Source organism: Phalacrocorax carbo, chromosome 2 (assembly GCF_963921805.1).
Source record: "Phalacrocorax carbo chromosome 2, bPhaCar2.1, whole genome shotgun sequence".
Classification (NCBI taxonomy): Eukaryota; Metazoa; Chordata; class Aves; order Suliformes; family Phalacrocoracidae; genus Phalacrocorax; species Phalacrocorax carbo.
In genome coordinates this window covers 35,574,748-35,587,831 of record NC_087514.1, presented here as the reverse complement: position 1 = coordinate 35,587,831, position 13,084 = coordinate 35,574,748, and the positions used below count along the sequence as shown (strand labels likewise).

Here is a 13,084-nt window from a genome sequence, read left to right as displayed (position 1 = left end):
TCGCACAAAATCTTTAATGGCTGATGCTCAGGAAAATACTTACAAGCTCTAAAGGAAACTTATTCCTGCTTTTTCTCCTACATAGAGAAGATTAACTGTAAAATTACTCCTTCTTAAGAAAGTGACTGCAGAATGCTTTTTTTTAAAGGGTGGGGGGCAGCAGAGGGAAATAAAAAGGGAAGAAGGGAAAAGGGGAAAAAGGGGAGGGAAAAGGAGCATAAAAATAAAAAGGAGAAGACAACATTTTTTTCCTTGTCATTTGCTCTCTTTTATATTAGTGTGAAATAAAGTTAGGAATCTTTTTTTTTAAATTTATCAAACAAGACAGAACAGAACACTGAGCATGTGGCTGAGGTGTGTACCTCAAAAGGTGTTGCATGCATAGAAGGCAACTCACAGGTAGCATCCGCAAATGAAGGATGCAAGACACCAATATATATTCTTTTATTGTTCAAACAACAGTTTCTAAAGCCATTTGAAAGCTTTTTGAAAGCACAGGTTGCTATGAAGGAAAATCTACTACAGAGGGATTATCTGTCAAAGTTCTTGTGCCAAATCCTGACCTTTTATTTACACCACAGATGCAATCTCACAGGATTGGAATAAGTAAAATTTGGCCCTTTCATTGGAAAATTAGCTAAAATAACTCTTCAGAAAAAATATTTTACTACGGTAATAATGGTCAGTTCAACCTGATTTTCTCCTATCTACTGTTGATCACATACAACCGCTTTGTATACATCTGAGCCTTATCTAAATAATCATATTACATACAGTTCAACCATTTTAGGTATGGGCATTAAAAATTCTCCCGTGCAAACTCACTAGAAGTTCTTCATTATACTATTGTACCTATAAGACAGTCATCTTGATTTTCACTGTCCAACTCAATTGATATCTTGGTTAATTTAATTAGTGGTATAATATTCAAAGAATTCAAACAGATTTATTTTACAGAGGAAAATGTCATACCTGGATTATTGTTAACATTATTTTTGGGTGGTCTAGGTGTTGGTTTAGGAAGGGTAGTTTCATTCAATGCTTTGCTAGCAGCAGCATGTTGGGCCTTTTTAATACTGCTTCCTTCAGCTTCCCAGGTCTGTTCTCCGAGAGTCAGCTGCACTGTGAACATCTTCAAAGACAAAGAACAGGTAAACACTGGCAAGATTATCACTGTGGATTAGACCAATCTGTATAAAAACATGCAGGGCTGAAGAGAAACCATGCTCTCTTTTCATTATATTCAACTCCTAGATAACACATCTGATTCTTACAGAGATCAGTGAGTCCTTATCAGTGGGCAACATTTGGCCTTTCAAATGACAAAGTAAAATAGCACAATGTTGATGTCAACTATCAAAGACAGAATAATATTTAAACCAATAACTGCAGACTGACTGTCTGCTCTTAGAAAACTATATACAGGTCAGTTAAGACCACCTTTCTTCACACATTTGAACATGTTTAGTCACTTTACCTGTGGAAAACAGGTAACAAATGCTACTAAAAAAAGAGAAATACTTTTGTAATAATTCTGAACGGATATAAATGAGTGCACACTCTTCGAGGCAGCAGAGAATTTGGCCCAAATAGTTTTAACCCAGTGAAAGAATTTCTCACACAACCTGATTTCTGAAAATAATGTGTATTGTTAGGACAGAGTCACAACTCAAGTATGTCCAAAAAGGTAAAGTAAGAAAGAAAAGAAGTATTGCCTTTTTGAATGAAATTGCAGTTCTTTAATGTGGACTCTGTAGTGAAGACACGAACTGTAAAAACTCACAGTTCAGAAAGAGACTACTGATAAAAACCATATATATTTTAAATTCTGCAGTAAAGGATTATTTCAAGCAGTATCTATGCTGTGCAAGTTGTGAAGATAAAACTCAACACATATTTAAGATTTTAGATAGAGTCTATCTTCTGTAGGATACATACATTTTCTGTTTAAATTTGTGCATCTAAGAATGAGAGAAGAAAGGGTAAGAACTCAATTTCTTTTCCATATTAATTCCATACATATTAAGCAGGATTTAACAGTCAAATGCCTGTGGTAAACTAACTTACCTCAGTATACCTACCTACCTAGTATACCTACCTCAGAAAAAGCGACTAACTAACTTGAGGCAACATAAGGAAATCTACACATTAGTGTGAGCAGTATATAAAGTAAAATTTTCATTTCAATACTTATTTGCTCTATAGATTTAAAAATTATTTAAACTTGCTAGATCCAGGACCAGGTACCTAGAGATGGGCATCCTTTAAATTTACCTTTACATGTATTTTCATTTAGCGTGGACTTGCAAACAAGCATTCGAATACAAGTATGCATGTGCCTGCCAACTCAGCCCTATACACATGCGCAAACAGCACATATGAACTGAATGCTATAAATACATACTTGTGTCTTAATTACAGGCTTGAGTTTTGGCCTACTGTAATTTTCAGAAGCACAGTGCACGTCCCTGTATCACAGTTCCTATCACCATGTCATTTTTTCCACAGCAGTCATGACAGTTTCCTCACAGACAAGGGGGAAGAGACAAACAGTCCCTTAATTTTGCACTCTGTCAAACCCTACCCCAACCTGAAAGCGAAGATGGGAATTAGAGCTAAATACCCATAATTATATAAATTATCTATAAATATACATACTTATTACTAAAATAACTGAAATTTGATTTCTGGATCCGGACTTTATATATTTTATATTTTGCAAGAAACTATCAATGTAGTATTTTTATAGGAGAATGATCTTGAATTTCAATAAAAATATTATTAGTAATGGCTACTTATCGACCTATAACTCTCCTCTTAGTGCTTAGAGCAATAAACAGGAATTCAGAGTAATAAAGGGCTTGCTCAGTAAACTTCTATAGCGAGAGCTCTAACCTTCTCACTTATCCCATCTGACAAAAAAAAAAACCAAAAACAACCTCCTGCAAAAAAACACACACAGTAGTAGGTGGGAATTTCATTAAAGGAATAAAACTGCCTAAAACCAAAATCTGGAGCAGCCAATGAAGTACTCAAGTTCTGCAAGACCAGAGCTGACAGATTGAGAGGCATTTCTCACCAATTTTCTAAGGAAGTTTGTATTCTTAATCCCACCTAATTCATCTGATGGCTAGAGAGCGGAAATGCAAAGGCCACCTTTGTGCTTGTTTTCACTCTGCTGTGTTCGTAAGGTCAGTCTCCTTTAGCTCTAGCAATTCTTTCCTCCTCACTTCTTCTGCATGTAGAACTTTCTCTCCTCCTTCCCGGCCTTTTGAAGTGCTATGTCCCTTCCCCCTTTCCTTCTTCTCTGTACCACCACACACTTTCTTTTGCCTTTGTTTCTTTTACCTTTGTCTCCTGAGATGCTATTGACATAGAAGCACAGAAGAAATGATCAATTTGACTAATGTACTCTAAAATGTCATTTATGTTAACAAAGACTTCCTGATTTTTCTTACGATGAAGAATCCACCTGGAGAGCAGACTCCTAGAAGCCCTAACTGCACTGTCAGGAAGCACCACTTCTCTCCCAGCTCCACTGCTTCTAGTTTCCCATTTCACTCCAGTTGACAAAACTTACTTTCCAGAGACAACTAGAAAAAAGGATATAAAAATTTAGTAGCATCTGTGGTTGCGAGAGAGACAGCTGTCTTGTAAAGCACGTCTCTGAAAATCATGGAAACCACCAGTGGACAGGTACAGTATGTGTAAAAAGAAAGCAACATGAGATGCTCCTTAAATGGCAAACATCAACAGCAGCATTACATCCTTCAGGTCCTGCTTTCTAGGAGAAACTCAGCTGTTTTACATATTCTATCAGATATATCATCGTATTGCTAGCAAGACATTATACTAAACTGCTAACACAGTCATAATAATTTCTCTCTCTGCCTTTCATAGGCCAAAGGTACACAAGTCTGTAGAATCTTATTAAAATCATCCTTGTTCTTTATCCCCTTCCCTCCTTTGTTTTTCTTATTTGCTTCACAGGTAAAAATCAGAAATCCATTGAAAATCTGGCTCTCAAAAGTGCAGCTAATGCAGACTCAAGCCATTTCAATGATATTAGTTCCTTTAAAAGTAATAACAAATATGTGTGAATTATTTCTTATCCTGCTAAAATTTAAAGTACAGTATAAACGTAACATAACTCAAATCTGTTTTCTGCTGAGGAGTATGAACAGCCAAAAACCACACTTTTTGGTACAACCAAAGCACTTCTTATTTCACAATAATGGGAAAAAAGGTAACAAAACAAATATACAACACAACAGTGAAAAGTTACAGAAAGCACAACAGATTTAAAATGCTGCAACTTCAGCTAACCAACCAGTGCATCCTGTGCTGCCAAACACCTCCAGGAAGGGGAAAAGCACTTCAATTTCCACTCATGATAAGGGATCCTAAAAGCTTGCTGATTCTCAGCAGCCCTGTACCTGCTGACATCATTTCCACCAGAATAAAGGACACATGAACACCAGCCAAACCAGAAGGTCAGTGACATGCATCAACTCTGCACTAGCTGACAACATAACGTGCAGCTGAAGAACAAGGGCCAATGGCAGACACGGCCAATGACTAGCTGAAACTGTTACTAAACTGCAGTGTCACCCCACTGTCTTATGCAGTTTGCTACTCTAGAAATACTGAGTACGAAAGAGCCATTAATTACACCATTGTCTCTCTGAGTTTTTCAGGCTTTTTTCTCCTCCTCCAGATTGCTCCTAACTAGGGAAGAAACTCAAAGTTACATCTGAAAATTATTATAATGAGCATATCCCTGTGTTCCTCATCATCCAAAAGCATCCTAATTTGTACTTATGAAACGAAGTTGGATACCCAAATTGATATGAGAACTGACCAGAATTAACTGTCAGTTGACCAGAAACTTTAATGTTATAATCATATTAGGAGTCTTAATATCACCATAAATCTTAAAGTTGCACAGAATTTGAAGGAAAGAACAGTAATAAAGTTTGCATCCTATAATGCAAGATCCAAAGATACGGTATCAATGCAATTAACTTTATGGACACAGAATCGTATCAATAAGCACTTTAAAAATGACACAAACTGGCTTTGTCGTCACCTGCTCTACCATGAAACAAATGCAAAGGTTGTTATCAGAGGCATGCCAACTGGGGAGAAGGATTCAGGCAGCTTAAAAAGCAAACGCTCCATAACGATTAAGAAAGGGTGGTGATATCCTGGAAAGACTTTCACAAGGTCTTAACAGAGACCAACAAATATAGATTCAAAGGTGGAAGTCAAAGTAAGGTACAAAATGATCTACAGGGCTTCAACAGAAATATAGACATACTTTCTGAAAGTGTTAAAAAAAAAAAAAAAAGACAAAATAAAGAACAGTAAGAAACCCCTTACACTAGAAATGTGGTTGTGTTTGACAAGCGCACTCGTCCAAGACCATGACATTATCTGTTCAGCATTTAAGGTATGGCTCACCACCTGGAACTGTGACCTTACCTTGGCATGAGCAGGCCCTCTTTCATTCAGAAGCTTATACTGGGGTTGAATTCTATTGAAACGGGCTAACTCATTTACCAGACACATTGGAGTTTTCTCTTTGGGGTTTGCCATGTTATCTTGGAGAGGAGCTGTAAATAAAGAGTCTGTAAAGTTTTTGTGGAGAAATGTATTCTTCACAACTTCGCAAAGCTTTGCAAAAGCAGCAGCATGCTTAGAAAAGAAAATACTTTGGCTAAAAAATAATTTTGCACGTATGCTAAATACAATCTTTAAATACCATTTACATAGTAATCATATGAGAATATGCATTTTACAATAACCGTTTTGATTACATGCAATTTAAACAAATACAACTATTTCTTTCCAGAATGCCTCTATAAAAGAAGGCAGTGTAGGAGGACATATACATAAGCTACATTTTCTGCGTACCAAAGTTTAGGAGTATAATGCTTCCAGGAACTGACTACTCTGAGAATGGTTTCTCGACACTTTGAAGCAGAAGTGGATAGCGTAAGAGTTGCAAGACAAATATAGCATATTAAATCCTGTGGGCCCCCACCTGCTTCTACCTGCTTCTTCCCGGCGTTTTAGACTTTTCTCACAATAATGAGGTCACTCTCAGAGCACTCCCAAATAACACCTTTCCTTCCCCTTTAAGGATTTTGTTCTGCTTTTCTTAGACTACTTACTTCATGTATACTGACTTACTATTTTTTAACTTTCTGCTATTTCTTTTCCAAGTTATTTGTATTTATCCCTAACACACTGTCATATCTTGCTTAATTTTTTAGGATAACATTTCTGTATTTTATACCCAGTTCAGCATAGGAACTACAGCATTTATTAGGCTACAAAGGAAATGCCGAATACTGCCAAGCAGTCCGAAGACATTCTGTTCTAGGGAAGAGAAATACACTTGGAGACCTTCCTGCACCACTAAAACTTCTCTATAAAAGATACACTCAGAATTTGACAAAATAGACATGTTGTTTTCTGAGCTTTTGATCAGAAAAGTTTTGATCAACAATTCACTGTAAGTGTGAGTTCAGTTAAAGAAACTTGACTTAGTAAACAGCCTATTTAGCCAAAATAAGTATTATTCTATGGGATTTTTTTTCTTTATTTTAATCCTCTTTAAGACCTAACTTTTTTTTTTTTTAATATTAACAAGTCATCAGAAAGATTCATTTGAACACCAAAGAAAATATACCTGGACCAACTTACCTGGTGAGTTGCTAGAAGGCGCAGGATCCACAAGGTTGGCAGTAGGACTGCTACAGCTGGCAGCCGATTCCGAAATGGATCCGTTCATTGAAGACGGCAGACCCAGAGTATTTGTAGTTGTAACTGGCAAGGGTAGCACCATAGGGGACATGGTAGGTCCGGACAGGTTTGCTGTCGTCTGCATCTTAACTTGTGCCATTGCCTATCACTGCAATAAACAAATTATTATAAGCAGGGCACTTTGCATTTTGAACGTCAAATGACAGTAGTAATATTAACAACACTTCTATGCTCCTGGATCTGGGTCACAAAACTATCCTCAAAAGCCATGCCTCTGCACACGTTACTTCCAAACCAATGCAGAGAAACAGAGCTCACAGCCAAAGAAGAATCACCAGAGCAGAACCCACATGCCCTGACTCCAGGTTCTGTTGCTCAACTGTGGGGTTACCCTGCCTGAAATACAGCAGGAATAATGATTATTCTAGAATAAAATTCCATATAATTATTCTGCAGATGAGATTAGCACCTGACAATTTCTTCAGGAGAGAATGTCTTTGCAACAAACTGCCATAGCAATCTTTTGCCATAGTCTTTCCAGTGAGATGCATGCAAAATACCAAGTAACGCCACAAGAGAAAAATCACAAATTTTTCTGCCTTTTACCAAACTATAGAAGAGGAAAAGTAAGAAGAGAAAACCACCACTCAACCAACCAAAATAAAACAACACCAAAAAAGCAAGTTCTGAAAAATCACTGCTTAGCCAGTCAAGAGGTAGAGCCCTTCAATCCTTGTATAAATTACTAGCACAGGTACCAGGATTTCCTAAACTAGCCTTTCACCCAGTGCCTAACACATTTACCAGGAATATGCCAGGTACTAATTATCTCTCTCCATCTTCCCAAATGAGTTTCTTTATTATCAGTACCTGTTCTCTGGCTAAGTCTACACTCATAAACAAATCAGGGGCAGGGCACGGCTCCTTCATACTATTCACTGAGAGTATGCTCCTTGGCAGAATTTTGGCTACTGACAAAAAACTCTCAGAAAAACCACACGGGAGCTGTTCAGAGGCCAGCAGGCACCCCAGGCAATCCACCCAAATAAGCGAGGAGGCAGTCATTCTCAGTCCTCCAGGGTAAAGTCTTGGGATTCTCCTTTCCGCATCAGGAGCAAATGGGATGAGGTATTTTATTCAGTAGCATGGACATGGGCTGTATTTTTTTAGGGTTCATACACACAATATCATCGGTACAGAGCAGATAGAGGCAAAACCTGTAACAGCCAACAAATAGCCTGGGGACCTGTGACCTCTCCTTGCAGCAGCTCTGGTCCCTCTGGCTGAGGCAGAAGAGGACAAGGATCCCAGTTCTCCTCCGCCACCGGCAGCACCCTTACCACTAAGCTCTTTGCTACTTCTGCTGGGGTAATTCTCTCTTCTTAAGCAAAAATCCTATCCAACACCTGAAAAGCCTTCTAACTAACATCTTATTGAAATGCGTACAACTATATAAAAAAATTTTATTACATCAGTATTTTGCTCCCTGCCCCCAGATCTGTTCAAAAACATCCAAGTATCTCTACTCAGAGGGACAGTACTGTTGGATTAAGACCCCAAATCACTTGATACACCACAGAGTGCAACTACTTTAGCACAGTTACACTAGAATAATGAAAATAATAAATCCTATTACTGTAACTCTGTGCTTTGGAGAACAGGTTCAGACTGGAATGCCTTTTTTGGTACTGAGATAAGATGACTGATTTAAATCTCTGGAAAGGCAAAAGTAAAAAAAAAATTTAAATGAAGCTAAGATGTAATCACTTGGCCTTTTCATAAATATCCTAAGTAAAATGGCTAATAGTGACAGATTTTTAAAATGCATATGCGGTCAACTGAGACACATTCAAATACTTCATGTATTCAAAAATATGGACTAAATTCAGACTGTAAAAATCCTACTGTCACTTAACAGCAAATGTCATACAATACAGCAGTATTGTTAGATGTGCCTAACTTAAAGACTAAGAATGTGTGTAACTATGGAATTCTTTGGTATACTACGTGTTTAATTCTGCTTTTAAATATATTAGCATAGATCAGAATGAATTTTAAAAGCATCTTAATTGTAAACATCAAAGTCAAGGAAGGCAGAATCAGGCCATATTTACTAAACAACTTTAAAATGAAATCAACACAATATAAAATATCATTGCAATGATTAAAGTTTAAGAAACTCCTTAGAGTATTTACAGCATTGTAGCTTAAAACATGAGTATGAGGAAGCCCTCAATCACATAGTACTGGATTAAATACTACTGAACACCTGACCTCAAGCCCTGCCAGTTCTGAATTATCCTTTCAGCTCCAGTAATTTGAAAGTTTATTCTTCTTTTCAAAAAAGCAGAACTTACTAATAACCAAATCATGTGCTTTATGAGGTATATTTATAGCTCCTATAGTATTGATGGGATATTTTGTAGGATTGATCCTTTTCTATTACAGATAAAAATCAATTTGATAATAGTATAAAGGAACAATAAAAATGAACAAGATAAAGCTTGGGGGGAAAATACATTATTTTTCTTACAGTAAATTACATAGGAAATTAAACTGTGAAATCAGAATAAAATCATAACATTTTATGTGTTGGGTTTTGCTTATTCTATTAGTTTTCTTATATTTTTAAAGCTGAAGAACTCCTACAAGAAACTATTTTGTAAATTGATCTGCATAAAGAAAGATGCCCAGGAGGAAAATATAATTGTAGGGACTAACTCTTAAGTACATGAGATATTGTGCTGCTTTTGGCTCATATAGAGTTAATTTTCTTCATAGTAGCTAGTATGGGACTACATTTTGGATTTGTGCTGGAAACAGCGTTGATAATTCAGGGATGTTTTAGCTATTGCTGAGCAGTGCTTACACAGAGCCAAGGCCTTTTCTGCTTCTCACCCCACCCACCAGTGAGGAGGCTGGGGGTGCACAACAAGCTGGGAGGGGACACAGCTGGGACAGTGACCCCAACTGACCAAAGGGATGTCCCACATTACATGACATCATGCTCAGCATGTAAAGCTGGAAGAAAGAGAAAGGGGGTGGAGGGTGGGGGGTGGGGGGTTCAGAGTTATGGCGTTTGTCTTCCCAAGTCACCACTACATGTAATGGAGCCCTGCTTTCCTGGAGACGGCTGAACACCTGCCTGCCGATGGGAAGTAGTGAATGAATTCCTTGTTTTGGTTTGTTTGCGTGTGCAGCTTTTGCTTTACCTATTAAACTGTCTTTATCTCAACCCACGAGTTTTCTCACTTTTTACCCTTCTGATTCCCTTCCCCATCCCACCAGGGGTGGGGGAGCAAGCAGCTGTGTGGGCTTGGTTGATAGCTGGGGTGAAACCACTGCAGAGATGAAGAGAATCAATTTGTATTCAGTTCTAAAAATCCACTAATAGAGAGACAAGAGAGACAATATAGTTGATGTAGTGCTGTCTTTCCACATTACCAAGCAAATATACTTTGATGTCACCACAAAAAGGGGAGAAATATGCTCCATCTTTTCTTTATGTATTTTACATATATACCAGTGACACACTGCTTTTATTAGTAGTGGTAGAAGTAGTTTTATTACTTCACACCTTTATAAACAGTGAAGCAAAACCATTTTGAGGCCTTCCAGCCATGAGCACAGACCAGTTTGCTACTACACAACAAAATGTAGGACTTTGAGGGGGATATTACTGATACAACTGGAAAGCCCACACACCTCATGTCAGGTGGCTAACCCAACTCACATTTAGGAAACCGCCACACCGAGGTGTCTCCAGAGGAGTTTCCCTCAACGCTAGGCCGTGGTTACAGACGCCTGGGTCTCAGTGAGAAAGCTGGACTACGCAGCTCTGACTGCCAGCTTTGTGTCTTTATCAAGCCACAAGCTACTACACTGAGACATCACAGAAATTATATTTTTTGCTGTCTCAATCACATACACATCTAGCCAGTCACAAGTCCGCAAGTTGCAGTGCTGCGATTTTTGTCAAGTTATATTCCAGAGCTTATGGTGCCTTCTGAAGTGCTGCACTGTTTTTCCATCTCTCACTCTAACCTGCCCAGCTGCATTAGAAATGTGACAGCAGGCATTTAAAGGGATGTAAATATACTATAATTGCAATTTACTTCATTTCCACTTTTGAAAGCACTTTGTACATCGGCAATTATGCAGGTTTCAATACGCAGTTGGTATTAAGTTCCTTGTCAAACTCTGTATAAAATGTGAATTTTCCTCTCATGCTGAAAAAGAAAAACAAACCAAAACAAACTCACATCAAAGCAACAAAACAAAACCCCCTCATATTTTTAAGTGAAAATACTGCTGTCAAATATTCCATTCATTTTTCTTGTAAGTTAGGAAACACAACAGTTATTTAGTTATATTCACAGAGGCAGAATATTTTTAACAACTGTGAATACACTCACCTCACGCTAAAATGCATCACAATATAAAGAATTGCTTCTATTTTTTCTGATGATTATAATTTCTTGTACTTTTCCGGAACATGAATCACTTTATATGCTTAGATCTTATGACATAAGATATTAATTAAATGCTCAGGTGAAACGATTCTTAGAATGTGTCACACAAATTGACTAAATAAAGACAGACAAAGTAGATAAAGACAGCACAGAAGGGGGAAAAGAACAACAATGAGTTTTCAAGTTAAAAGCACTTTCACAACGTGGAAAAATTGAAAAAGCAATACTTGACTTGAGACACAGGTTACTGTATGAAAAACCAACAGTCGGAGAAACTAATGACCTGAACAGCCGAAACAGAAGACAGGACTCATCTGTGCAGAAAGTGAAAATGCTATATGCAGTAGGGTGCTACCACACTTTCACACTACCCTGTCATACAACCCAACGTATCAAATCTAATCTGTGTACAAGTACACATGGCACGTACTACGTATTTGTGAAGTGCTTTTCAAAGGTAACAACCAAGGGACAGCCACTGTTCAACAAGAAAAATTACTTGACAGATCTTGTACCTCATATATCCAATCCTTCTGCTTATACATTCTAATTGCTGCCTATTTTTGACAACAGTATCACATTAATGATGGCAGGTCCTTTTCTGCAGAATTGCTACCCAGCAAGTTCTAGCCTATGCCCTGTTTGTGAATCTGACTGTTCTGCAGCAAATGAGACTTTGTCCTTGTCTTCCTTGAGTTCCCTTACTTAAAAAAAAAAAACAAACAAAAAAAAACCAAAAAACACACAAACAAAAAAACCCAATCTTTTCCATTTTTCAGGATCACAATGAATTCTACTTCTGGTTCTACAATGTCTGCAGTCTCCTCCAAGCCTGCTTTATAGCATTTACAAATTTAATAAGTGCACTGATTCATCTACATCATCAGTGAAAATATTGAAAGGTACAGGAACAGCATTACAATAGACTGGGGGCTGTTTCTAAGCAGGCAGCATCTCAATGTTTTTTTCCAGACCAACCCCTGCTTTGGTTAGCAGCTTGTTAATGCGATTCTTCTGTAAAAGTCCCAAGTTGTAGTACCCTAATAGACCTAACAGCTTCCTAACTAAGGACAATTTGGTTTTAGTTTTAGTCTTAAAATTCCATTAAACTCTATATTCTCCTTCTATTCTCCTGATATTACTTCAATCAGTTATGGAAAAGCATACAAAATTGCATGCCATTTCTCACATTTACGGTAAATATTTATGCATATACACGCATCAATATAAAAAGTGCTAGAGAAGTCCTAAGCTTTATGTAATTTCTTTTTACTGTGTTATATCTAGCAGCTTATTTGGGATGACAAAAAAAAAACACAGCTCTGCATTACCTCCAGAGCAGCTGTTAATTCAATCTTTTCTGTTCTCTAAAATCAAATAACGAGATAGCCACACAGTAGCGGTTCAGCAAGAGCATGACTTAAAGCAACAGTCAGCAGATGGTTATCTAGAATTACTAACCAAATTTATCTTATTTATACATTTTAAATAGGCAAAACTGACAAATTATGCATGAAATCACACTGGGTCTATATATACACATCATATATTACTGCTGGTCCCCACTGTCTGTCCTCCCCATTTCCTTCTCCACCAGTTTGTTGCTTTTTGCCTTACTAGGAGTGGCTTGCCAAGAGCCAAACTGATCTAATGACTTGCTGCCATAGCAGGGGATAATCCCATGTCCTCTCTTTCCTACAGCAAAAAGCTAATACCTTTCTTTCCATTTACCTCTCTGAACCAGCTCACACGCAGGTGAGGAGGAAGATAAGAGGAGTGTCCCTGTCTGTACAGGGAGGGCCATAAACTCCTGACCTGGAGTGGGTGCAAGGAATTAGCCC

At 37.7% G+C, this 13,084-nt stretch overlaps 1 protein-coding gene across 5 annotated transcripts in view; it reads right to left on the bottom strand.

Moving 5' to 3' along the window:
• STAU2 (staufen double-stranded RNA binding protein 2) overlaps positions 1 to 13,084 on the bottom strand; it is a 178,923-nt gene that overhangs the window by 149,614 nt on the left and 16,225 nt on the right. For 3 of the 5 annotated variants that reach the window (XM_064442537.1, XM_064442540.1, XM_064442538.1), the window contains exons 2-4: positions 6,712 to 6,919; positions 5,485 to 5,630; positions 973 to 1,132 (exon numbers count right to left, since the gene is read on the bottom strand). In XM_064442537.1, coding sequence (XP_064298607.1) covers positions 973 to 1,132; positions 5,485 to 5,630; positions 6,712 to 6,910 — 505 coding nt within the window. In that variant the 5' untranslated portion in view covers positions 6,911 to 6,919. The remainder of the gene's footprint in view (positions 1 to 972; positions 1,133 to 5,484; positions 5,631 to 6,711; positions 6,920 to 13,084) is intronic. The other 2 variants (XM_064442539.1, XM_064442541.1) reach the window with 1 other exon arrangement.